This window comes from Anoplophora glabripennis, unplaced genomic scaffold, assembly GCF_000390285.2.
Source record: "Anoplophora glabripennis isolate ALB-LARVAE unplaced genomic scaffold, Agla_2.0 scaffold276, whole genome shotgun sequence".
Lineage (NCBI taxonomy): Eukaryota > Metazoa > Arthropoda > Insecta > Coleoptera > Cerambycidae > Anoplophora > Anoplophora glabripennis.
Genome location: NW_019416521.1, coordinates 269,543 through 297,481, shown reverse-complemented (window position 1 = coordinate 297,481; position 27,939 = coordinate 269,543). Strand labels below are relative to the sequence as shown.

The 27,939-nt window shown below is 32.6% G+C and overlaps 2 protein-coding genes across 2 annotated transcripts in view; one reads left to right on the top strand and one right to left on the bottom strand.

Annotated features, from left to right (window-relative positions):
- Positions 1-1,675: 1,675 nt before the first annotated feature.
- On the bottom strand, positions 1,676-3,134 carry LOC108907564 (GATA zinc finger domain-containing protein 1). The gene is made up of 3 exons (XM_018711303.2): positions 2,629-3,134; positions 2,391-2,577; positions 1,676-2,178 (listed from the first exon to the last, which is right to left on the bottom strand). Exons 1-3 carry the CDS (start codon positions 2,962-2,964, stop codon positions 1,955-1,957), a joined length of 747 nt encoding a protein of 248 aa, XP_018566819.1. The 5' UTR covers positions 2,965-3,134; the 3' UTR covers positions 1,676-1,954.
- Positions 3,135-13,773: 10,639 nt separating this feature from the next.
- LOC108907588 (excitatory amino acid transporter 3) overlaps positions 13,774-27,939 on the top strand; it is a 51,214-nt gene continuing 37,048 nt past the window's right edge. The window contains exon 1 of the mRNA XM_018711331.2: positions 13,774-13,969. The gene's annotated coding sequence lies outside the window, so the exon portion shown is untranslated. The remainder of the gene's footprint in view (positions 13,970-27,939) is intronic.

The window sequence follows — 27,939 nt, the reverse complement described above, 5'->3', positions numbered from 1 at the left end:
AACATAACCTCATTACTGATCTGAGGCTGGAAAATCTGTCGGGTTGGTACTTCTAAAATTCACGAAGAAATTGACGAAAGAAAATTAGAACATGTTCTAATTCGTCAAGAACTTGAATAAATTCATGAAGTTATTTGCAGGGCCCGAGAATTGAGAACTTATACTTGAAAATATGGGGAAACTGGGAAACCACGTGACTTGAGATGGATATACAAGTTGGGGAAAGAGTCTATAGATGTCGCTACAAAGATTTTGTAGAATACCAATTTTGACAATTGCAATTATGAATCATTTCATGTCATTCATGTTGTTCATGTTTATTGTTGGTTAGGTTTGGCGAGTGTTGGTGTGTGTTTTATTTGTGTTTTTAGTGTGTTTTATTAGATATTTCATTCACATTTATTTATATAACATAATAAAGTCTGATCATCATATAATCACATTTTTCAGAGGTAGGTAGTTTTTTTTATGGATATCAACACAACGAAAAATTTAAAGTTGCATAATAATCTCTAATACAAGAATTAATCACAGATTGGTTTAGTAAAATTATTTACTTGTAATATTTTTTTTATTCACCGTGAAAGCTAATACAATATAGAAAGCACTGAAACTCTATAATCATTTCCACTCTTTTTTTTTTCAAAATATGTACTGAAATTTGAAATTTTTTCAACAAACATTTCAAAAAGTTACAGTATCAAAATTATTTCTTATTTTAAGTAGGAAGGCTATTAGAGCATTTAAAAGTGTCTTTAATGCTTGAGTGATTTTAATGTTTTTTATCAAATGTACTTATTTTCTCATGGTGACAAAAATTATCTACGTGAAAATTATTTTACAAAACCAATCTCTGAGTGATCTGTGTAGGGAGAGATTTGTTATGTAATTTTAAATTTAGCGGCGGCAGAATACCTAAAACAAATATTGAGTAGGTAGGTATACAGTTGTAGAGCGTACAACTAGATGGCGCTTGCATTTTTTACCGGCTACAGGTAATTTAACTTACTGTATTACCGATAACTCCCAGAAAAGGAAAGCAACAGAAGTTAGAGAAAGTGTCAACAGTTAGCGCTGTTGATGACCACGAAATCTGTTCAAGTTTCATATCTACAGTATCATTTACCTAGGGTTATTTGACAGCAAATTTGGTGTATTACACTTATCCAATTTGTTGATGAAGCGACTTCATGAATGAATTAATTAATAAATTGTCAATGTAAAACAGCTTTAAGAAATTGTTTCAACTAACCGTCGTTGTACAAAGTAAATGCGTTTTCGCCGACAACGAATAGGTCCCGTGTTCAAAACAACCCGTCAACACTGTTTTTTTTCTATAAATATTTTTTAAATATGTAATAATTCTGATAAAATTTTAGGTGGTATTAATTTTTGGCATTTCTGTGGGATGTCGTCGCCAGAAATTAAAAAATTTGAAGCTAAACCATATAAGGGAACTACAAGTAAAATTAATACATACAAAAACAAAAACAGATTGATCATTTCATTTGTAATTCCTTGTATAATAAGCTTTAAGAGTTGTCTAGAGAATATATGCTACTTAGAGTGCTTTAGAGTGCCTGATATGGAACAATTTTTTGTGAACTACCAAAAGGATAACAAAAAAAAAATACCAATAAAAAATATATTCACAAATGATATAATCAGTTTCACAATAAGATTCGACAAAATGTTAAGCAATTACTAAATATACTAATACAGACATAAATAAAATTAAAAAAGTAAAAATAAAGGTTAAGTAAAGTACCTTATATAAAGTATTGCGATTATCTTGCTTTATACTGAAAATACACTGTCAAAATGTTTACTTACTAGAAACGAGAACAAAACTAGAAAGCAAAAGCTAAAAATAAAAACCACGAACCTTTAAATTACTCATCTTGAGTGTTTTGTCTTTTTAGAGTTCTCTTTCATAATATAAACTTATAAAATCTTATAGGATAGTAGCAAGTAATATATTTTCTTGTGTTGCCTGTTGTATTTTCGTTTCAGAGCTGCATATCCTCTGCATAGTATCCAGAGAGCTCCATATATATCCTGGTTCAGCAGGTGCATGGAACGTTGGATATGGTGTGGTTCTAGACTTGTAATAATCTGATGGTGCATGCATTATGAATTCCATACAGTCTAGTTTCCTTGCAACATCTTCCTCTGGACCTACACATTTTACAAAAGCTATATGCGGTAGAGCGATATCTAGTGATGATTAATAAAAATTAATTTTGATAACGATCTCTGTGGGACAAACACATTTCTTATTTCCCACTTCTTGCTAGGCCTATTTTTAAAATATGATCATTATTAAAATATCCAATGATTTAATTTTTACCACCCATCACTGGCAATAAATGTTTTATAAAATAACTCACCAATAATGTACGTAGCTGGATCAAATGCTTCATTTGGCGGAGGACTTTCTTGTGTAGGTAGTAGCCAAGTAACTACCGCGCTCTTTTCACAGTACTGGTCTGTTAAGAAGCCTTTAATTTGAGCATAATATGTGTCACCTTCCACGTCTTTCATCGAAACAATATCACCCACTTGAATATAACTGCCCTAAGATATGAGGAAAGTATTATTTAATCATAAACTATGAACGTATCTTACCTTATAAAATACATAGTCACTCGTAACCGTCGTAGCAACAGCAGTTGGAGCTTTCACTGGCGTTCTCTTGGTCAAGCCTCTCCTGCCTCTTCCTTTAGGGGTTATTGCCTTGGGTACAGCGTAAGGGTTCAGTCTGGTCTTGTAAGACCTTGTATTCCTAGTTTTCCTCTTGGTTGTCTTAGTCTCTTCTTCGTCTTCCTCCAGTTCTAGTTTTAAATTGTTTTTTGTTTCGTTTACGCAATCCAGACAAATAGCACCCAAATTTTCAGCATTTTTCCACATAGGAGATTCGTTCGTTTCACATCTTAGGCAAATAGGGCTTCCTTTAAAGGGCATTTTTTAATAGCCAGGTTAATGGTTCATCGAAGCTTGAAGTTAAAAAGATATCCTTGGTTAGCATTAGAACGATTGAAGATTGTTCAAACAACCAGCAATAATATCACAAACAAGTAATGTAAAGAAAAATTTATGTAAATGCAATAATAATATAACCTCAATAGTGTTATCAACAACGTTATGTCAATAGGGTTAAGTAGTGACATCTAGAATCAAATTATAGAACTCCTGACTGGTCCATTGACTGCATGTGAAATTTTCTGTATTCAATATAAACTAAATTTAGGCACTTGTTGATAGATGGCAGTGTAGAACAAATATGGGAAAATTTAAATTTGTATGTAGATAAACATAGACAAACAATGTCGTCTGGGACAAACAATAATCCTGATAATATAAAAATATATACTGGGGATTTTTAAATCAGGCTTCCTTTTCGGTTTTCAACGGTATATGGAATTTTTGTAATTTAATATGTGGTTTACCTTCCTGTTTTGAACCATTTGGATGATTTGCCCTCATTACAATTTGCGGTATCATGTTAATGACTGTGCGTAACGCCCAACTTAAAACAATTGTTTTAATTACGTTTTTAATAGGCTTAACTCAAAATGTGACGGTCGCCGCTCGTCCACGCGTTCGTGGGACTCTGCCTTCCAATAATTAGCATAACGTGGTGCTTCCTCACATCCGCTACACTTGTCAATTAAAGCTGTTAGTAGGTCATGGGAACAGTTGTAAAAATGTGCGAAATTTTGAAGGTCGAATGACTTTAATGTACTTTTGGATCAAGGGTGCTTGCAGTTTTGAATAATCTAGTAGGTGATCAATCAGTACAGACGTGGAGTGAGTGTACGCCTGACGTTGCAGGTACTATGATAGCACGACCTCTGCCGCCAATTATGAGGACTAATTTTGAATTGACGATATTGCAACTACTCTACGGACTACATGCCCCGACCGGCATTGAATTATACCAGTAATATCTGTCATAAAGATCTCAGTATTCATTAAATGTGGGGCAATGTTTAATAATCAGAATAAGATTTTCTTTCTATTTTTTCGTGGTGTTAAAAATAACCATGAAAGGAAAATTAACAATTATCCATTATTCTTGAACATTGAACTTCAAATTATAGTCCAATCGGATTAGACTTTTTTTCGAAAACTAATTAAAAGAGGGTATATTATTAATCAAACATTTTTGGAAGGGTGTCAGAATATTAGGACAATAGTTTGAGACCAGTTGCCGGAAGTTTAAATAATTAACGAAAACTCGAAAAACCGGTTTTTTGTGTCCAACTTTTGAACCGTTGATGCTACTAAAAAAAAGTTTAATACCTTTTTATATGTATTAAAAATACCTACAAAAGGAAACGCGCTGGATTAAAATTCGTTAATTAATTTTTTTGCAAAATTAAAAAAACAGACAATTTTAGCGTTTTCTTCAATTTTATATAATTCAATTAGCTTTGCTTCTGAAAAATCGTGCTATAACTTTTTTGAAGGTCATTGTATACTTAATAAGTGGTATAAATTTTAGGTCGAAATATTTATTAGTTTTTGTTATTAAAAAAAGGCTCTTGGCAAATTCTAATTTCTACATCTTTGAGACGTCATAGAGCCTTGTTCTAGGGCTTATTTTACTCGTGAAGAGTTCTACTACAACGAACAATACAGGAAAAGTTGATTATTGTGATGTAAATTGTTAAATATTAAGTTGAAAATCAAGCCTTTTTAATATTAAAAGTTAAGCGGTAAATTTTTTCCAGATAAAAGTTTCACATCGTTTATTTAATTATTAATTATTTTTATGTAAACTTTGAATAATCGGTCCATACACAAAAATACGCTGGCGGTTTTTTCAATAACTTAAGTTAAATATTCACATTAAATGTCAGATATGATAGATGAACTATTATTCTAAACCACCTGTAAATTAGACCTCTTAATATTAATAAACAAAGCCACAATGATTATTTAAAATTTCATCTCCAGAGCATCGTAGAGCAATGAGTAAAGGCTCAAAATTTGCATAAAAATTGTAGCAATGAAATAATCGATGTGAAAATTTTATCTTAAAAAAATTTACCAGATAACTTTTAATATTAAAAAGGCTTGATTTTCAACTTAATATTTAAACAATTTACACTTTAATAATCAACTTTTCCTTTATTGTACGTTGTAGTACACTCTTCACGAGTAAAATAAGCACTCGAACAAGTCTCCACGACGTCGCAGAAAGGTGAGGAAACTAGAATTTGTTAAGAGCCTTTTTTAGATAACAAATAGCTTTTAACAAAAACTAATTACTTTAATAAAGTATATTTTATTCTGTGTGTACCAAAAATGTAATTAATAATGAAGGCGATGAACTTATCGATAATGAATTGCGAGGGGCCACTATTTTTTAAGATAATAATGAATATATGATGCTGGATTTATCTAGAAAATTTCTAGACGCAAACAACTTCAGAATAAATTTATACAAAAATATGAGATTCGTAAAAATGGACGCTTCCGTAATTTTTGTAACTAAATAACGTATGGCTTTGTATGATTGCATTCGTTTGAAAATGCAAAATAATGCTGAGAATTTTATACGTCAATTATGACCGAAATTAAAGCCAATTTCTTGGAATACGACATTAATACTGGCACTGTTTCGCGAAATGCGTTCACGCACATTTAGATATCAAACTTTTAAAAATTAAACACTGCGTAAATCAACAACAATATTAAATCTATAAATATTAATTCATAGACCATTCGGGAAAATACTGCTTGTTTATTTTTGATAAAATAAAATTCTAATAGTCTAGAGATCAACATTCTATTATTGAAGGAAATTGGGTAAAGGCAAGGTGTAGAATTCAAATAATACTGCATAAAAAAGTATCTATATAGATGCCATAGGTGTTTATTTTAATTATGAATAATCTATTATTCATTAACGATATTATGGGAAATACTTAGCAATTACAACTAAGTTATGTTATACTTTGTAGGCTACCTATATCTCAACCTCACTCAAACATGTCAGTGCTAAATCGTTCGGAACTGGTTGTGCCACTAACATTGAGCACCACCGACGTACTATTTACAGGTTAAGTCTCATCCACATGAATAAGATACCTAAAAAAATGTTGCACAAAATTTCTACGGCGTTCCTTACTTCCTATGTAAATAGTCGAGGCAATGAAGCACTAAAAAGGTCAAAAGTTTGGAATTTTTTCCATAAAGACGGATCGGAATGCGGTTTTTTGCATTCTCTTCCAAAAATTTTTTGTAAAAAATGTGGCTACTTTGTGTTTCTGACAAACCGGAAATTGCATTGCTGCAGCCAAAAATGCATTCAAAAAATGCATTTTTTGAGACGCCTTTTGGAAGATTTCAAAACTTTGTAAATAAGAGTCAGAACTGGCCCAAATCGGGTACTCGGGGGTTTTCGAGGTCGCTGATCACGATTATGATGTTCAAATTGACCCCCCGAACACCTGGAGCTCAGGAACGCCGATGAACGTCATCTCCGTGGGACTCTCCCACAAATCACGCGGGGAAGGAGAGAAACTCGGCGCCCGGGGTTTTTTTGGGTCGCTGAATTCAAATATGCCATCGTCGAACACCCCCCGGACACCTGGTGCGCCCGAACCTGGACGTGGACGTCATCTCCGAGAATTTTCCTAACAAGATCGCCAAAAACAACTCAAAAATCATCGTAGGGGCGTTTTTTGGGGCGCTTAATCCAAATTTCACGTCGAAAACGACCCCCTGTACACCTGGTGCACCGTAACCTGGGCCTGAACGTCGTCTCCGAGGGGTTTCCTCACACAATCGAAGAAGACGAACCCAAAATCGTTATGGGGGGTTTTTCGGGGCGCTGAATCGGGATTTCACGTCGAAAAGTACCCTCCCAACACCTGGTGCACCCGAACTTTTATCTTGACATCGATGTCATTCCCATGAATGTCAACCAAACCTGATGTCTTAGAGACCGACATCAATACTGCAACAGCTGTGTGGAATTGTTGATTCTAGTTAAATTATGTGAGGAGGAAAGAAATAGAATGAATAAAAAGTCAATATTTATGTAATTGGCGTTTAAAAAACTTTTTATTGAACTCAAATCAAATACAATCCAACTGTAACTTTACCTTCCCTCATTAATTAATACCTTTAATTTTTAAATACGTAACTCAATATCAAATTGGATCAACTTTTTCGAGGGACCCAGGCGAGAGTTACCCATGAATGAATATGTGAAATTATGAGACGATTTTTGGTTAGTGTTTGCGATCGTGTCTGGAAAACCCTTGGAGATGACGTTCAGGCCCAGGTTACGGTGCACCAGGTTCGAGGGGTCGTTGTCGACGTGGAATTCGGATTAAGCGCCCCAAAAAACGCCCCTACGATGATTTTTGAGTTATTTTTGGCGATTTTGTTAGGAAAATTCTCGGGGATGACGTCCACGTCTAGGTTCGGGCGCATCAGGTGTCCGGGGGGTGTTCGCCAATGCCTCACTTGAATTCAGCGACCCAAGAAACCCCCGGGCGCTGAGTTTCTCTCCTTCCCCGCTTGAATTTTGGGAGAGTCCCACGGAGAAGACGTTCGGGGCCAGGGTCCAGGTGTTTGGGGGGTCGTTGTCGACGTGGAATTCGGATTCAGCGCCATATCGATTTTCGGTTCGACTTTTTCGATTGTGCGAGGAAAACCCACGGAGATGAGGTCCGCGTCCAGATTCCGGTGCGCCAGGTGTACAGGGGGTCGTTTTCGACGTGAAATATGGATTAAGCGCCCCAAAAAACGCCCCCACAATGTTTTTCGGGTTGTTTTTGTCAATCTTGTCAGGAAAATTCTCGGAGATGACGTCCACGTCCAGGTTCGGGCGCACCAGGTGTCCGGGGGGTGTTCGACGATGGCATATTTGAATTCAGCGACCCAAAAAACCCCCGGGCGCCGAGTTTCTCTCCTTCCCCGCGTGATTTGTGGGAGAGTCCCACGGAGATGACGTTCATCGGCGTTCCTGAGCTCCAGGTGTTCGGGGGGTCAATTTGAACATCATAATCGTGATCAGCAACCTCGAAAACCCCCGAGTACCCGATTTGGGCCAGTTCTGACTCTTATTTACAAAGTTCTGATATCTTCCAAAAGGCGTCTCAAAAAAATGCATTTTTTGAATGCATTTTTGGCTGCAGCAATGCAATTTCCGGTTTGTCAGAAACACAAAGTAGCCACATTTTTTACAAAAAATTTTTGGAAGAGAATGCAAAAAACCGCATTCAGATCCGTCTTTATGGAAAAAATTCCGAACTTTTGTGCTTCATTGCCTCGCCTAAAATGAAAAGTTAATATTTTAAATTCTTGATAATATAGTCTATAGTTCTATTAAAAAATATATTTTTTTGTTTCCTATTCAAATGTAAAGAAACCATCAAATATAAAGATTTCCCTTTAATGAACTTTAATGCTTATTCAGGTCCATATTGACCTTCATCAGAAGTTAATAAAGCTTCACCAGAATAATTTCCTTCCGCTCGACTGTAACTGAAAATAATTAGAGCAGAAAAATGTCCCGATGTTTCCAGAAATTGAATTTCCATTTGGAGAGGGATAATAGCGAATATAATATCTGAATTAGTAGACAAAGAGGAGTGAAAATATTATGGCATTATTTGCAAAATTATTTCTGTGCCAAAATTCGGACTGAAAGGAGAGTCTGAAGGTTTGCTATAATGACGATGGTAATTAACTTTCTTTGTTTCAAATCTATAATACTTTTTAAATGTCTTTAAAAATGATACTGTATGTCTTAATTTAAAATGTACACGGTGATTCACTAACTATAAGTATTAGAAACAAGCTATCAAAAAAAAAAACAAATTTTAAAGAGTTAAATCTATATGATTGACTAACATTTAGATGTGACTAAGTGTCTGTTACAAATGACATTTTTTTATAGAGCTCATACAAAAAGTAATAACTTCCTAACCATTTCAGATGAGAAATTCCATATTCGTGGACTTTCCGGCTGCTTTGGATAATCACCATTGATGGAACACATGTAAACTTTTGTTAACGCTTGCTATTAAGTGGACCGAACAATTGAAAATAATTTTTTGCCGGAAATAAATGATAAAAACTGGATTATTCCGCTTTTCAGAACAAATTTTAAATTTCGCCAGAAAAACGTTATAGCTATATTACGAAGGGGGTAAAATTTTTGTTGACCTAAAATTTTATCTAAAATGGGTTCAGTTCCTACTTGGTCCTAATGGAAAGTAGATCGGTAACCTACTGTAAATATCAGCGAACATAAAAAACGGCTCTACGAGTTTTCCGCAACCGGCAACTGGTCTTAAACTATTGTCCTAATATCCTGACACCCTTCCGCAAATGTTTGATTAATAATATACTCTCTTTTAATTAGTTCCCAAAACAATCCATATTCGTGGACTTTGCTGCTACAAAGAAATTTTTTTGTTTCCACATTTCACTGCCTGATGAAATAATCCCAAGTAAAATGTGTAAACAAAAATATTTCTTTGCAAGGTTAAATAGACCCTTTGTAAAAATATGATCTGTAATCACCAAGTACGGATCCTAGTACCAAATCCCTGAGACTAAAAACACTGCGAGTTCAAGATCACTCACATTGAGTGGTAAAGATCAAAGGCACCGCCAAGTGTCTAGAATCACGTGTTAAACATCATTGATATCAGGTTGTTCGAATGAATGTTTTGTAGATAAGATTTTCTTGTTTCTTGGTTGATATTTTTTTATACCTACTTTCACTATTTTGTTGCTGTGTTACTGACAGCTCTAATCTTGACTTAATGTTTGGCGATAATTATAAAGGGGACAATAAAGTTGTTCTTCCTTTAAGTGCGGGCAGAAGATACGAGGAAATTGTTTAACACGTATTTCATTAGTAAGTGCAGTTTTATTAATGGTGCCTGGTATGTTAATTGCCTATATTTGTTGCTAAAATTAACTAAAAAATAAAAAGGAAACGAGTAATTTAGAATTTATTTTTATTTCAATGAAAGTTTCAAGTACAGTTTGAACAATTGTTTCTAAAACAATGACTCATACTCATAATATGGATTGGACAACACTAACAATTTCGCTTTGTATTTATCCAAAGGTATTAAAATCTATTGGCTGTATAGAACATTTTCCATTTCGGCAGTTAACAAGCAGTTATTTGTGTTAATCATAGATTTCTCTCGTTCCAATTTTTTATGGTCGATGTCTTTTTCACTTAAAGAATTCTGTTGGCTATTTCATTTTTGTTACTTAAACTGTCAGCAACATAACTTTCTGCAATTGTGGCTGATTTCCACTCACCATGTCTCTTGATTCCTGATACATCAACTCCTGTATTAGCCAATAATGTTGCCGATGTTCTTCGGAATGAGTGGCTTGTATATGTTTCAGGATGTTCTAGTTTAAAAAACTGTGCAATCTTATTAGGAATCATAGAAAGTGTATTCTTTCCGACTGGTTGGTTGTAACATCTACCTGTTTGGATAGCGCATAAAAAAGCGTGAAATTTCAGTTTTAATTTCCAATCTAATCTTGATACAATTCTTGAGAATTTCTAGGTGAGAAACAGAACCCAGACGAGAAGTAATTGCTAAGGTACGTGACATACCATTTTTAGAATTTGGAATTGGAACTACAGTGTCATCGAAATGATTGAAAATGACCTTGTCCAAAGTAAGTTTACATAACTCATCAGAACGGTATGTTCCTCCAATACCTAAGACCGTCACTATCTTCATTGGCAAATATGTGTTATCGGGTGCCTGAACGAGAAAATCGTTGACTTGTTCTCTTGTAAAAACATTTGACTTTTTAGGTGTATAGTCGTCATTCTTACGTTTCAAAAATACTCTCAGCTTGGACTATTTTGAAATATCCACGTTCTCCCCTATGAAAATAGTTGACTTAAATCATTGAATATTCACTCCACAAACTTGCCGGTGACTTTAAAGTTCTTGACTTCTCCATGAAATATGCTAGCAGTGACATTTCAGAAACACCAGTATTTCTGTTCTCGCACCATTCTTTGAAATTTCTATATGCTTGCTCGTAGCGCACTTTCGACGGCATTTGCTGCACTTTGTATTGAAAAATCACTCATTTAGAAATAATAATTCAAAACCAGCAAAAATTAAAACTTTTATGTATGCAGGTACCTTAGAAACGACAAATACCAAACAACCAAAGCGACTTTCCAAGATTTCAAATAATGTCAAAATGAATTGAGTAAGAATTGTCAAAAAATAAAACCTAATCTTTATTTCATGAACCATAAAGAACTGTGAGAGCAGATAAAATGTTATACCACGCAGCAGTTAAGTATAATTTACCAGTCTCGGACTCTATTGAAAGCCCTCGTTCAGCTCGGGCGCAAAATCGTCCTCGAATGGTAAAAAAGGAGCTTTCATGGGCGAAAATAAATCGATTTAGATCAACAAGTACAATTTTTGTTAAGTTAAGTTAAAGAATTACGGAACTCCAAAGAATTTTTTTATATCATATGTTTAAGATAACTCTTAACTTGTAAAGAAATTTGAATGAAAATTGTTATGGAGAAACTTTCTAAGTAACCGAATATTAATAAAGGCTTATTATTTGCTAAAAATATAAAGGTGACGTAAGAACATTTTAAGCAGCTATTCGTTTTTTTGATGAATTTGTTTTTGTTAGCAGAAATTTTGAGAAAACTGTTTTCTGAAACGTGAAACTTAAAAAAGCATGACGCTAGTACATTGTAATGTTACATTTTTTTGGGCTTAGCGTGCAAAAGTCAGAGCACGCAATTTTATTTTTTAGATGTCAAGAGGGGGTTAGTGTAAAGTTAAATCCATGTTTGTGGGGTCGCAACCCTTGTGCATCGGCCGCCATCTTGTAAAAGGGCTGCGAATGGTTTTTATACTACTACTTACTATATCGGGCAAACTATTCGTCGCACAGAAAATTTGTAAATACATTTTTTGTTGCAAAATAAATTCTCAACAAATTTGATACCGTAATTTTTAATCGTAGAACCAAAAATAACAAAGTTATTAACGAAAATAGAAAAAAATTTGGGAACAAATTTCCTTTTGGTCGTTATAACTTTTTTCTGGTCATTTTATAAAAAAATTACATCAGAGCAAGGGGTTTTCAAGGAATAATTTCCATTACAAACTTTTTTCCAATTTCCACAGTTTCCTTTGCATCGGCAGAATATCAACTTTAGAAGCTCAGGGGGGTGCTGGAGGTTTTGAACTTTGAACAAGCATCAATATTTATCCATACTTTTTCCAGACCCAGTCTTGAGGGTCGCTGTAATTCCCGAGCCATGACTTAACCTGATGATAGACTGTGTCTTGTGTTGGAGGAAGTGAAGACAAATTAAATGTATTCTTTGTCAGTGACTTGGCGAATTGTTTATATCTAAGACTGTCAAGAGAATCATCATTTTTATTGCCACCATATAGAGATGAAAAAACATTCGCCAGCGGCAGTGAGCAAAGTAGGGTCGACTCTCTCATTGAGGAATAACGCTGTTCCACTAGCTAACTCCCGACGTGTTTCCAGAGTTGTGAGAAATTTAATTTTACCGATGTTGTGTGTGTGTCACATCCTGAGAAGGCATGGAGAAACAACAGATTATCCACAATGACGTCTCCGTACATAAAACTTGACGGACAATATAATTGTTCGGCTGTACGTCCTTTTGATGGTTTAAAAAAATACATTTGAATGTGCTCTTCCAAATGCCGTGAGCACAAGAATGTCGATATCTTCGGCGACAATAGTGACTGAGTCGAACGATTGGGATGCAGCAAGAGCGGAGCGATCTGCATCTGATTCTGCTTGGTCGACACTGAAACCCACCTCTTGTCCACAAAATTCAAAATAGTGTCCACAAAACTCAAAATACTTTTCACAATTAAATATGTCACGCACGCACGTGGTAGCATAACTGGAAGAAAACTTTGAAGGACACCTCCTATGCCTAATCATTCATATTAATGTATACTTACTAGTACTGGAGAATAGTGTAAGTTTCGCATCGCTGTAAAACCCTAATAAATAAATAAAATTTGAAAAAATTTGCAAAGGAAATTATTCCTTGAAAACCCCTCTATCAAAATGCTCTGAAGTATTTTTTTTGTAAAATGACCAGAAAAAAGTTATAACGACCAAAAGAAAATTTGTTCCCAAATTTTTATCTATTTTCGTTAATAACTTTGTTATTTTTGATTCTACGACTAAAAGTTACGGAATCAAATTTGTTGAGAATTTAATTTGCAACAAAAATGTATTTACAAATTTTCTGTGCGACGAATAGTTTGCCCGATATAGTAAGTAGTAGTATAAAAACCATTCACAGCCCCTTTTTACAAGATGGCGGCCGACGCACAAGGGTTGCGACCACACAAACATGGATTTAACTTTACACTAACCCCTTCTTGATATCCAAAAAATAAAATTGCGTGCTCTGACTTTTGCAACCCCAAATGTAACTTTTCAATTGACTACGAGAGAAACATGGATTTCATTTTTTGGAATGCACAAAAATAACTTCAGTTTCTTGTTCGAACCCCCCCCCCCCCCCCCGGGGGGGGGGGGGGTGACAAAATGTAAAGAGAATTCGAGCATTTTCCGCTACAGTAAATGATTACCAAGTCGTCAAGGACTCCAGCCAAAAGAGATCCTCTCCTGTTAGCTACCATCAGCGTCTAGTCCCCCGCGGCCGCCCGGCATCCCCCCCCAGTGCGCCTATGTGCTCAACACAGATCCGGTGGACCAGCCTCGCCATCGCAGGCAGCAATTGCCGATAGCGCACAAGATTGACGAGTCGGTTCGCGGGCCAGTTCTGCGATTGCGAGCGTTTGTGGCACTGCCGCGTCGTGTCCCACTGTTCACAGTTCGGTTGGTGCTCTGTTGCTGCTTCCCGCCGGATATTCGTCTGCCTGCCTGGGACTACGTTGCTACCTGTTGAGCTGTAAGTGTTGATCCGGTTTATGCATGTGATCGGTTTTGTCCCTCGACGTTCGCTCTGGCCCGATTGGGCGAAGGGCTACTTTGTCGATTGATCTGCTGTCGCAGAATCGGCAGTAGACAGTAATTATGATGATGCATTTATTTATTAACATGCATAGAGTGTGTGGTTTGTCATTACTCATTTTTTATTTTGGTTTGCAATCATAGAACCCTGTTTCCGTCTTCATTATTGTACTGTCATTTGATTTCAGATCAGTGGATCTTCTGTTCCATTAATTCGTTAATTTATCACCAAAAATACCAGTTTCCATACTCAGATCATTTATGGTGTACCATTTTTTGCTTGCTGCACTAAATGTTTAACTCAAAAAATGTAATTTATCTTTGCATTACCAATTTGGTGTTTTGCGAACAGACTCATTCGATTGTGCGCCTGCTTGAATCGCTGTATCATAGCAACGATGAGTCCTGTTTATATGGAGAGGATGATCTGAAAAATCAGAGGCGTTTATATGCAAAGTTGGGTAAATCCGTATAAAGAAATGAGGAAATCGTAAAAAACTGTCAGTGGCAGAAGAAACAGCGTAACAACCCAAACTTTCCTGTATAGTTTTGGTTAATAAATTATAAATGTATACAGGGTGTTTTTAAATGAAGTAGCAAAAATGGTACCAGTGAATGTAGAGCCAAAAATAAGAGGATTGAAGTAAAAATACCTTATATGAAAGTTGCACCCTTGAGGCGATATACCCTCTTAAAGGAGGGGATTGAAATTCACATTTTAATGTTTTTCTTTAACATGAGGAATGCTAGAGACACGAAACTTAGTATAAGCATCCTACTAACAAAGAGACAACTTTTCAATGTTTGTTCGATCATTGGCGTATTTTATAAAGGAGTGAAACAGTCAACCCCATTGCAATATTACATTAGAAATTTTTTATATGAGGCAAATTATTTATTTTAAAATATTTATTAGGAAGACTGATTTATTGCGCAACTTTTTTCCCTCTTGTAATTTTTCGATAAAACCGATAGTTTTCTCGTAAAAAAATTAGATGCGTCATCGTTCACTAAAGGGGTAATTGCGAAAATTTGTAAAAATAAAGTAGACGGATGTCAACAAATAAATTGTTATTTATCATATTAATAAATTGCCACTTTCTGTCAATAAGTTGGTAATTTAATAATAACATTAAGAATTATTTGCTATTAATTAATGAAAAATGATTGATAACTTATGACCATGGGGCATGTATTAGGTAAAGTTATTTATCTGAAATAAAATTTAATACAAACGAAAAACAAGAAATGCAAAATTAAATTTAAAGAATATTTTCGAAATTATTTCTATTTTGCTGCAACCTAATACGTCTGTTGAAGTTATAACGCACTCGCACAAACAGTTCTTGGTTATTGCGAAGGTCATCTGCTCCCTGAAATATTCTTAAGCGTAGTTCTTCTAAGGAGGCAATAGGAGAGGCATAAACAATATTTTTTATATGTCCCCACAAAAAGAAATCCATAGGCATTAGGTCAGGTGAACGTGCAGGACAACAAACAGGGGCATCACGACCACGACCAATCCAGCGATTCGGGTAATTTAAATTTAACCATTCTCTAACGGCAAATATACTATGTGCAGGCGCCTCATCGTGCATATACCACATCACCTGACGTGTAGCGAGGGGTACATCCTCAAGTAATGTTGGAAGATTTTCGTTCAAAAAGATACTCGGCCGCTCCAAGCCTGTGTGGAAGAATAAAAGGCATACTAGAATATTTCCTACAATTCCCATCCAAACGTTTAAACCGAAAATATGTTGACATCTTGAAACAAATATTTCATGAGTAATTTCTTCCGACCATGAATGAACATTATGAAGGTTTACTGCACCTACTCTAGGAAAATTTGCTTCATCGGTGAAAAGTATATTCATTAGGAAATTTAAGTCATGTCTGGAAATATTAATGTACCATTGACGCGGTTAGGTAAATGAGGATCATTCAATTCTTGCACGGATTGATGGCGAAAAGGGTATAAAATAATTTTATGGGCTACATTTTACACAAGACTTGCAGTTGCCTGGATACCTGTCTTGTAATTGTACCACAGGCTTGTTCTAGATGTTCCAGTATAGCTTCCTCAGTTTCAACAGTTCAGACATTACGCCTTCTTCCGGCGCCCTCACGATTATGCTGAATTTTTCCAATTTCGCGAAGCCTTCTTTCCACCGAGGCCAATGTTTGTCTTTGAGGAATCGGTCGGTTTGGATATCTTTGGTGGTATAATCTTACTGCAGCGTTACTATTTTTTCTGGATTCGAAAAACACGTGGAGCATGTCGACATATTCGTCATTGGTATAAATATTATTTGCTATAATTATTCTGATAATAAATTAATCAATTGGTACTAATTATTGGTTGACAGAAAGTGTACAAGACAATTTATTAATATGATAAATAACAATTTATTTGTTATGACATCCGCCTACTTTATTTTTATAAATTTTCACAATTACCCCTTTAGTGAACGATGACGCATCTAATATTTTTACTAGAAAACTATCGATTTTATCGAAAAATTTATCGAAAAATGTTGCGCAATAAATCGGTCTTCTCAGTAACTATTTTTAAATACTATAAAGTACGTCTGTAGCGAAAGTTTTGAGGTTTTTGTACAATAAGAATAGTAAATAAGAATAAAGATTTTGCGTTTAATTGGACGAAACTGTTTCTGTCACAGGTTTCAAAGATTTACTTAATCAAAAACAAAATTCTTACTACTATTTTTATTCTTATGGAAACTACATAAAATCTACCTAATATCTCATAAATATATTAATAATATAATATTTATTATGCATTTTTATATAAATACTTAGTCCTTCTAGGTATTTGTATAATATTTACAAAAAATCAACAATGGAAAATACAAGTTTATAGTGTTTCTATAGGGTACAAACGTACTTATTTATTACATACCTAAATTGTTCAGGGTAGTTTTGTTGCTTTCAGAATAAGCCATATTTCAAATAAATGATATTAAAAAAAACAAATCAAAGTAGAGACTAATAGAATAACAAAATTCGGTATCTTAACGTACTTAATCGAAACTTAAAGGCAACTAAAACCCGACTATCCGACTGACTGATAACACACGCAAGCATGCGGCATCGGTTTCCCATGCGATGACGTCACATCCCCCGGTTCAGCGCCAGTTTATGATTTTTTTTGGATGACTTGTACGCGATATAAAATTCTAATTTTTTGTTGAGAACCTTAAAATTGCAATATCTTCCTGCTAATCAAATAAAAAAAATTTGCTGAATTATGTGTTTTTGTATTAATTATATTTAGATATATCATTTTTAGTTTTTAATTTGGATAATTATTTATTAATAGATGTTTACTGGTTATTGTTGGTATAGTTCAATTCAATACTAGTTAGAGCATGTAGTCCATGGAGTGATTGTCATTCTGGATGTTGCGGAAAACCCCAACATCTTGAAAGAAATAGCAAGAAAACAATACCGTTTTAAATGTTACAATACCAAGCAGGAAAAAATCAATAAAATTTTATCATCTTCCGGAAGTCCTGATCTGAATTAAATGAATTTTATTAAGCTAAGCAGTTCCTGATATCATTACGACAATTATGAATATGTCTATGCTGCCTAAGTGATATGAAATATGGTAATTATTATTTTTTTCAAAACAACAAAATAGATGTGATCTTCTTCATGATGTAATATTATGTAAAACCGTCTATTTATAGATTTTGTTTGATTTTGTCTGGTGTTTATCTTAGTATTTTCTGTGATTTGTTCGTGGTTTATCTATTTTATTTGCCATAAAATATGTTTCTTAATTATGAACAAAAAAATATACCAAGTGGAACCGTATATAGAAACAAATACTTCATGTATGTATACCTCTACAGAACTTGGCCAATGAAATCACTGTTTCATAACTAAAGAATTACAGACTACTAGTACACCAAATCTTCCTTACACACGCCATTACCATTGGACTAGTATTCAATAGATCAATCGTAGTTTTCAACGCTAGTCTTTTAATATTGGAACAATTTGGTACTGAACCTCGAGGATATAAATGTTGCATTTAGTTAGGCACATTTATGTAGTTAAAATTTAAAATGTATATTACATCTTAAATAAAAATGTTTTCATTTCAGCATCCGGAGCATAATTGGCATGACGTACGCGTAACTCGCTATTAAAAAAAGTAATGAGAAACTTGCATTTTATTGCTGCAAATGTTATGTGGCTGACAACATAATTTGTAGCGTCAACATCAAAACTTTTACGTTTGAAATTTTTATCTGCAACAAATTTATTCTTTTCCGTCAATAACTAATGTTTGAGACAGCTCAAATTTCTGAAACGTATTCTTAGTAGAGGAAAAAATATATGTTGCAACAGAGAACAAACCTTTTTTTTCAATATCAAGTTTTCAGAACTCTGAAGATTAAGATTAACATGATATGTCTATTGTATTCATTTATACTTCACCTTGAACATAAAATGTAATAATATTTACATCAGCTATGCAAGAATTTATATAAGATAAAAAGTTTCTTTTAATTCTTATAGAATATTGAAATTTACACCTCTGTTATTCGTCATGACTTAACTTTATTACTAGCTGATAGTGCGATGGTTATTTAGATTGTTTATCAATTAACCTAGTTTGCATTAAAATAGTTGATATAATAGTACTTGCCGTGATTTTAATGATTTCACAGCCCGCGCTGATATTTATTTCTGATTTATACGTTTTAGCGGGTTGTTGTTCTCGGGCTGGTCTCTGTGGGGGCGGACCCATTACCAGCCTGGTCTGAGTAAGTCTCAATCAAGCTTTTTTGAGTCATTACCGAAGATGCCGACAGTGAAGAACGGCGAAACGTTTGAAAGCCTTGTCTGGGATACAGGGTGTTGAAGTTGAAAAAATAAATAACATTTTCTTTAATATCCTTCGACTACTTCGAGCTAATTTCGCGAAATTTCGTATCCGGGGTTTTCTTGGATGAGAAATTCGAATTTATCGACGATACAAAAAATTTGTTGAAAAATGTTAAAGAAAATGTTATTTATTTTTTCAACTTCAACACCCTGTATCTCGAAAACTAAGCGTTTGTGAGCAACATGTATATGCCCTTTCCTCATTAATTTTCGTCGTAGAATCTAGTGGTAAAGTTTGGGTCTCTTTAACGGACATCCTGTATATATTCGTGATCTAAAAATATCTCGAGCCGGTCCTGTTTCAATAAAAAAAAAGGAAATATTTCATGGCACACTGGATCACTGACATGGTTAATCAACCAATTATTGCTCAATGACTTAAATCCGAACAAATGCTCAGGAACCGCTAATAAATTTCTAAATAAATTATGTTCGAGAGTTTCAACTTAAATTAGAGGATTTCATTATTTATATAAAAGAAACTATTGCAAGTAAACTCATTAAAGAACTACAGATGCTCGGTCAAAGTAAGTTTTGATTTATTAATACTTGAATACGTTTCAAAATCATTAAAACCCAATAATCACAATTTTGAATATCTATAATCCTGCTGCGTACGAGAGTCATAATATTACTCTACAGGGTGATTCACAAATGGTGAATTTTAAGGGGTCTTTCCTATGAAGTTTTTATCTAGGACGCTTCGTTAAAAAGATACAGGGTGTTAAACTTCAAAAAATATTTTTAATTTTTTCAAATAATTTAAAAACTAGTAAGTGAAATAATTTTAAATTATTTAAAAAAATTAAAAATATTTTTTGGATTTTAACACCCTCTATCTTTTTAATGAAGATAAAAACTTGATAGGAAAGACCAAAGAATACGAGGTTTCATTTTTGGCCACCATTTGTGAATCACCCTGTATATTACTTTTGCAAGAGTACTATCAAATTTGCAAAATTATGCACTTTTCATATTTATCACGAACGTGCTGTTGTGTGGTTTTCAACTTACAATATATCATTGTCTCGCAACTGCTGTTTTATGCAATTTATTAATGCATTTAGGATAGACGGCGACCTTGGAACAAAGATACGTTTTCGTACAATGCGAAATATCGTTTAAGCCATCGAATTTATATTCTTAGGTCATGGTTCATTAATATTTTATTAAGTATTTGACCACCATATTTAAATGTTGCGGTAAAGTAAATATAGACAAAATCATGTTTTTGAATTGAATGTACAGCTTTGGAAATTTCCACAGAAATATAATACCAAAGCAATTAGATCATAACCATCCTGTATATGTATTTTTTTTTAAATGGTTTAAGTGATATATATTTCCAGTACTCATTACCTTGAAATTAAAAATAATTTACAAGGAACAATTATGTACATATGTACAGTACTTGATTCAATTATCGTAAATACTCTTATAGACTTGTTGCATAATGTTATACAGATTTGATAATACTGTAATATGGGCACTACTTGGTGATGATTTTTAACGATTCATTAAAATATTTTACTGAAAATTGTATGTATAGATTCTAAATTTTGTATACATGTCGAAAACCTTGAAATACTGAAAGCCTGAATAAAGCTGATTTTGGTTATGAAGACGTGGTTTAATAAAATAAGCTTCTCATTATACGAACATTGGCGTTTTATGTTACAAGCAACTCTTACTTTTGTTCTCTTTTTCTTCTTTAGTAGTCCCATTGTCTTCTAATAGTAAAGTTTTATTCTTACTTTAATATACCCGATGAAGTTGTACGCTCTGTAACATCAATATGCTAAAAAAAACAAGGTAAAACTCAATGTAGCATTGAATTGCATTCTAGTAAACATATTGTCTAATAATTGTCGATAAAAATAATTTACTAAAATATTATTAATGGAAAAAATATAATCATTTTTCAATTAATCACTTGTCTTTGAATTTGTTTTTTGTAAATTCGTGTCAAAGAGTATACAGAGTGTCCCGCAGATAAGTGCCAAAAGTTTAACCACGAACTTAGCAAAAGCAACAACTTTTGACTAACCATAATAATATATATTGTTTAATTTTTAATATTTTCTTTAATAAGGCTATCGGGCAGCTTATATTTTATAGAATGATTCAATATCTTATACTGTGTGTCCAATTAAGGCGGTACCATATGAGAAACTTTTTTATTATTGGTTTTATGAAAATAAGTTATTCTTTATAAAAAGTTCTGCATGGCCTAAAACCCAAAGTGAAGTAATCAGATTTCAATTGTTTGCAGTCGTATACGAGGTTTGCCCAAAAATGTAAATTTTGCTCAAGAGTAAAGTACCTTTATTTTTCATAATATCTACAATCGTTATTAAGAAAAGCTGATCCTAATAGAAAACTACTATCAGATGTCCAATATTATTCATCTACTATTAAAAACAATCTGTAATAAATTTACATAAACATTGTAGGAAATAAACAAATACATTATAATTTCAGTTCCCATTTTTGTGCCTCTCCATTTATTAATAATAAATCGATAAAGAATTTTGCCTTATGTCCCAGTGGAGGGATCTTAAAACCTCGAAGACAAAGTTTTGAAAAAAAAAAACATTAAGCAAAAGTTTTAACGGGTTTAGTGTAGTTAAAATTGTAAAATTTCTGGAACATCGTTATTAAGAAAAGTTGATCCTAATAGAAAACTACTATCAGATGTCCAATATTATTCATCTACTATTAAAAACAATCTGTAATAAATTTACATAAACATTGTAGGAAATAAACAAATACATTATAATTTCAGTTCCCATTTTTGTGCCTCTCCATTTATTAATAATAAATCGACAAAGAATTTTGCCTTATGTCCCAGTGGAGGGATCTTAAAACCTCGAAGACAAAGTTTTGAAAAAAAAAAACATTAAGCAAAAGTTTTAACGGGTTTAGTGTAGTTAAAATTGTAAAATTTCTGGAACATCTTGTATATAATTTCCTTAGATGAGAATTAGAAAAATTTTTATACTTGAATTGAAATAATTTAATATTTTCTAAAGTAAAGCAAAAGTATGAAATCTAATATTAAATACGTAAATACCGAGTCCGGATCTGTGCCTTAGCTGATTAGATTCACTCGATTTGTTCCTGATTGCGCAAACTAATGTTGTGTTATTTTATTACCATTCAGATTTACAGAGTGCCTAAATCATTGAATTAATTATTATTTTATATCATTACGAATTCGTGATTTCTTCCAAATACAAAATTGCATACATTATACAGGTATTTTATATAGAGGGTGTTTCAGAAAGACCTCCCGTAAATACAGGGGGTGATAGTATGACAAAAAATAAGAATTTTTTGTCATATGAACTATATGTCTATCTCCTCTTGTTTTCGAAATACAGAGCGTTAAATTAAAATTTTTTAAATAGAATTTTTACGAAAATTTTCAAACAATGCGAAATATTTTTATGAAATTTGGGTTTTTAAGGATGCCAAATACGCTGGTCTAATTATTTTTTGGGTATTTCATAGAGGGCGCTAGTTATGCTACATTCCTATTACATTTTAAGTTCTAATTTTTTTAAAGTTAGGTTTTTTACCATTCGGGCTCCAATTTCTAATGTACAACTTTATTTTTTAAAAATAATGTACTCTTGTTAGAACTTCCTACTGTGGACGGTTTTCGAGAAAATAGGCTTCTAATTGAACTCTTACATTACGGTGTATAAAATAAATAACTTTTCTCAAAGTAGGCTTATGTCAAAACTTATTAATGGAAGTCTCATAAACAACGCATACATTCTTAGTAATACTTTAAACTCTAATTAACTATATCAAAATTCTACAATCACTAAAATTTTGATATAAAGTTAATTAGAGTTTAACATATTACTAAGAATGTATGCGTTGTTTATAAGACATCCATCAGTAACTTTTGACATAAGCCTACTTCGAGAAAAGTCACTTATTTTATACATTATAATATTGTAGAGTTCAATTAAAAGCCTTTTTTCTCGAAAACCGTCCACATTAGGAAGTTCTAACAAGAGTACATTATTTTTAGAAAATAAAATTGTACATTAGAAATTGAAGCCCGAATAGTAAAAAACCTAACCTTAAAAAAATTACGACTTAAAATGTAATAGGAATGTAGCATAACTAGCGCTCTCTATGAAATATCCAAAAAATAATTAGACCAGTGTATTTGGCGTCCTTAGAAACCCCGAATATCAAATTTGATAAAGATATTTCGCACCATTTGGAAATTTTCGTAAAACTTCTATTTAAAAAAATTATTTTATCGCTCTGTATCTCGAAAACAGGAGGAGATAAACATATAGCTCATACGACAAAAAAATCTTATTTTTTGTCATACTATCACCCCCTGTATTTACGGGAGGTCTTTCTGAAACACCCTGTATAAGTATATATTGAATATAATTGAATATAATATTGAAATATTACATTATTTAACGTTAAATATGTTGATGACGTTCAACATTAATTAAGATGGCAGCAGGCGAGGACATTTTATTTTTTAGGGTCTTTAATTTTAAGGCCTTTTCAGAAGTATTTTTGTCAGAGTTTTGCACACATTTTATTTTTGTTCGAGAATAAAAAAATTCATGAAAATTTTTCAATAAGGTGGAGTTTTCAACAAAATAATATTTCACGTTTGTTTGTCCTTGGTAATTTTTTATTTACTTGTCCATTTAAATATACGTCGAGTAATACTGGCTCCTCCACCATTTTTATTACAAATTCTGGATCAATAATAGGTTTATTTAGCATTAAAATTCATATTAGTACACATCGTAGTTAATTGACATGGTTACTGAACTGCCGATTCCCAGGGTAGACGTTCGATCACCGGTGGAGGCGTCTCCGCTGGTTTCTCTCTTGCACGTTCCAGTTTAGTGCGGCTTCTCGGATCCTACCTGGTTTTCGCGTCTTACCAGTTCAGCGTTTGGCAAATGTGACATCCTTCTAGTTGGCCTTTATTTCGTTGTAGTTTTTTGTATTCTTCCATAAGGTTTGAATATCGTTCCGGGAAATTTTGGTGGTGAAAGTGTGGTGAATCTTTGATAAGTCAAAAATATTTAATAAAAACAATCCATAACTGATCCCTTTGGCACAAACATTTATTTAATTACGTTTTTATTTCACAGGCGAAAAATATTTTACGAATTATAAATTATTAATATTGTTAATATAAAAGCTATTGATCTGCCGTCGGTTTCAAAAGTACTGGAAAATATCCTGAATTAACAAAGGTAATACCTATTTCTGGAATCAAATGTACATCAAAAGAACTCATATTTTATACAGGTCAGCAAATGGGCACTTTGTGAAAGACTCATCTTCAAAGAGTTAATGAAACATCATACAAAAGGCAATGGATAAAATCAAATTCAGCGGCCTTTCAATGGTGCGTTGGTTCGTAAAAGGTTTTTAAACGAATAAATAACTTTTTTCAGTATTTGCTCGTTAATTTTGCGTTGCTAGGTCACAAAGAGGATATGATTTAAATGTACGCTTTTTCAGAATTTTAATATAATCGATTCAATTTACGTGCATGCGTATATTTTAATTAATTCAATTAATTAGCTGTTGAAACGTTTCTCTCGTAATAACAAATTTATTTCAAATTAAAAAATAATGGAAAAATCCGTATCGTAACTAAAGGGTGAGTAGAATTTCTTGATCAAGCTTTGAAATTAGCAAAATGTTGAGTTTTTATTAATAAAATTCTATAAGGTCGATTTTGCTTAAAAAATAAATAAAAATGAGTAAAGAAAAATAGAAGGATCAGTAAGAGGTTGTTTTTATTAAACTAATTTTGCATAAATAAAAATCCCACACGGCAAAGAGCCTACAAAAAATTTACGTCACTGTCTTTACTCGGACAAATATTTTTTTCTGTATTTTTTGAAATGTTGCTAATATTTATTAATGAGATCAGCATATACATCTATTGTAACAATACAATCATAATTATTATTCCTGTAATTGTTTACTTACTTTCACATCTTGACGTCATTTTGATTTAGAAAAATGATATACAGTTGCTTTGGCATACTTTATATATTTAATGTTTTGTTTTTAACGAAATCAATTCATTAGCTGATGAAACATTCCTTTGACAACAACAAGTTTACATCAAATTAAAAAAATATATAGATATAAATCCGTGGTATAACTAAAGGGTGAGTAGAATTTGGTGATCAAGCTTAGTAATTATCAGGGGAAGTGTAAATAGAAACATAATTTGTTTTTTAAAGTAGGGTTTCCCTTAAGGAAATGCTAAAACTATTAGTATATTAAGAAAAGTAAGACAATATGTTTGTGAGAGCCAGTTTGCTCAAAAACTTTACTATCGTTTAAGTTATTTATTTGCGCAATAATTTTAATTTTACTTTGTGTGAAAAACTACTACTACTGCTACTACTACTACTACTGTTTTACTACTGTGAAAAATAAACAATAATAAAAAAAATGACAGAAGTGTCAGTCTGAGGTTGTTTTTATTAAACTAATTTTGCCTTAACAAAAATACTAGCACAAAAATTGCTCTGTGTATTATTTAAAATGTTGCTAATATTTATTAATAAGATCAACACATACATTTAATGTAATAATAAAGTCATAACTCATAATTATTATTCCTGTAATTGTTTACTTGCTAGTTACATCCTGACGTCATTTTGATGTTCTATTAAAAGTGATGTGCGCTGTTTCTTTAGCGCACTTTAGATATTTGATGTTTTGATTTGAATTGAAACGTGTTGTAACTAATAATATTCATCTCACAAGATTAATGATCTGTATTATTATACGTTTTAAATAATAAATACGTAAAAAAGCAGCCCCTAGAAACACATCTTTTTGTTTCCACATTCTACATGAGTGTTTCAGCTAGCTTCCTTTCTTGTATTTTACCTAATTAGTTTTGTCAATGGAGATAATAGAATAGCAAGAATACAGGATATTTCTTTGAACTATTGCATTTTATAACAATTTGTAGGTGTTTTTGTATTATTTTGGACATTTAATTTGGGATAATAATATTTAGAGACAATTAAGAAAAACCCTCTTCACAGTAACAACTTTAACACCTTGGAAAAACTGCATTAGTAAGAAAAACGTTGTATGAACTACCCCCACTATTTTCCCAACTCACTCCCTCCTTGGTTGCATGCCAATCTTCTTTCAAATTTATTTATGTCCGTAGATACTCTTAAAAAAGCTGCCTTTCAATTCTGATCAATTATGTCTTTGCAAATTAAAGTTGACTGCTCTATGTAACTTGAAAGATATCTTGAAATTGGTCACTCAGCATATATCATTAGACTGAATTACTATTTTTGAACACCTTGTAAGCCGACACGTGTCAGGAAACTAAAAACTGCTACTTTTTTGCCGCGATTCATTTAAATAACTCGCATGTTCAGCCGTAATGAAAACAGAGTAAACAAAGCGACGTTGCGACGTGTGCCCACGTAAAATTTATACAGCTAATTGAGAACCAGTACTACAATGTTGCCTTGACTATCCCAATTTCCACATATCCACATGTGTAATTGTTGTGTAAATTTTCCGAGTATGACCATCACTGCACTGCACTGTTGTTGTCCGTTCTTTTGAATTCCTAGAATATTTTGCTACAAAATAAAACAATTCTAAAAAATTGTTTACCAATCATCTAAAAATCACTGATTTTTTTTAGTATGACTGTCACTGTTCTAGTATGATATCAGTTCTCTTGAGTTCCTAGAACTTTTTTCTACAAAAAGAAAACAATTCTAAAAAACTGTTTATCATTTAAAATATCAATCAAAACAATTCTTCGAATTTTTTTCACAGGGAATGATATATTCTTGGTAATTTTTTAATGGCCTCACCCTGTATAATTAGGAGATGCTGTTGAGATTCGTTTAGAATCAATTTCTATTCCGCTTTTAGTATAGTTAGACATTACTTGATAATGGACATTAACTAGGTATTATCTAATAAAGAACCATGACATTTTAAAATTCATACGATGATATAATTTTATACTTATGTGTATTTGAGTAACTGCGACCCTTTTACATTTCGTAATCATAATTAATTTCAAATGCAGTGGTGATTATTCATTTGACGATAAATCAAAACTTGATTTTTAATCGCTCAATAAGTTGTCAGTTAAGGAACTGTAGATAGCGGTTCAACTAAGATTTTGTGCTCGAAAAAAACAGCTACGATAGATAAATATAGCTAGTGATAACTTTAATGTAGTTTTAAGCAGTACTAATTTCTATACAAGGCTGTTTGAATCACTATACCGTAAAAAAATTGATTAAATCTTCATTCCAAATCAACACAAGTTTTTGTTAAAACGAGTTCACACCCAATTGTGTTGAAATAATGTATCATTATTACAACATTCCTCAACATATTCCTTGAGTAATGTTCACTCAACTATTTGTTAGCTAAATAAATCTTATACTGATGACATTAAATAACTTTTCAGTTATACTCCATTGAAACGGCTTATTTAAAAAATTTAAAAGAAAAATTTTATGCAAAGAATCGTTAATAAACAATTTTAAAAAAGCAAAAATTAAGATTTTTTTGTTTTTTTTTACTTTTTTTATTCTAATCTATGTTAAAAACGACGAATATCTAAAAAATATTTAAGTTTGACCGGTTATAACTCAGTCAATATTAGTCTAAAAACTTTTTAAAACGCATCGTTTTGAAGGGATTCTCATCTAGTTTTTTTGTACAGCGATTTTCTTTGCCTACTTCTACTAAAAAAAATTAGTCAAAAAAGTAAAAATAATCAAAACTTATTTTTTCTTGATTAAAATTGTTTATTAACGATTTTTTGCATACAATTTTTCTTTTAAATCTTTTAAATAGTCATTTCGATGGGATATTCAATTCCCTAAAAAATTTTTCCTATGAATGATACCGAAATTTTGCTTCGTTTAGGTGATATATTTAAAAATCTGCAAATGT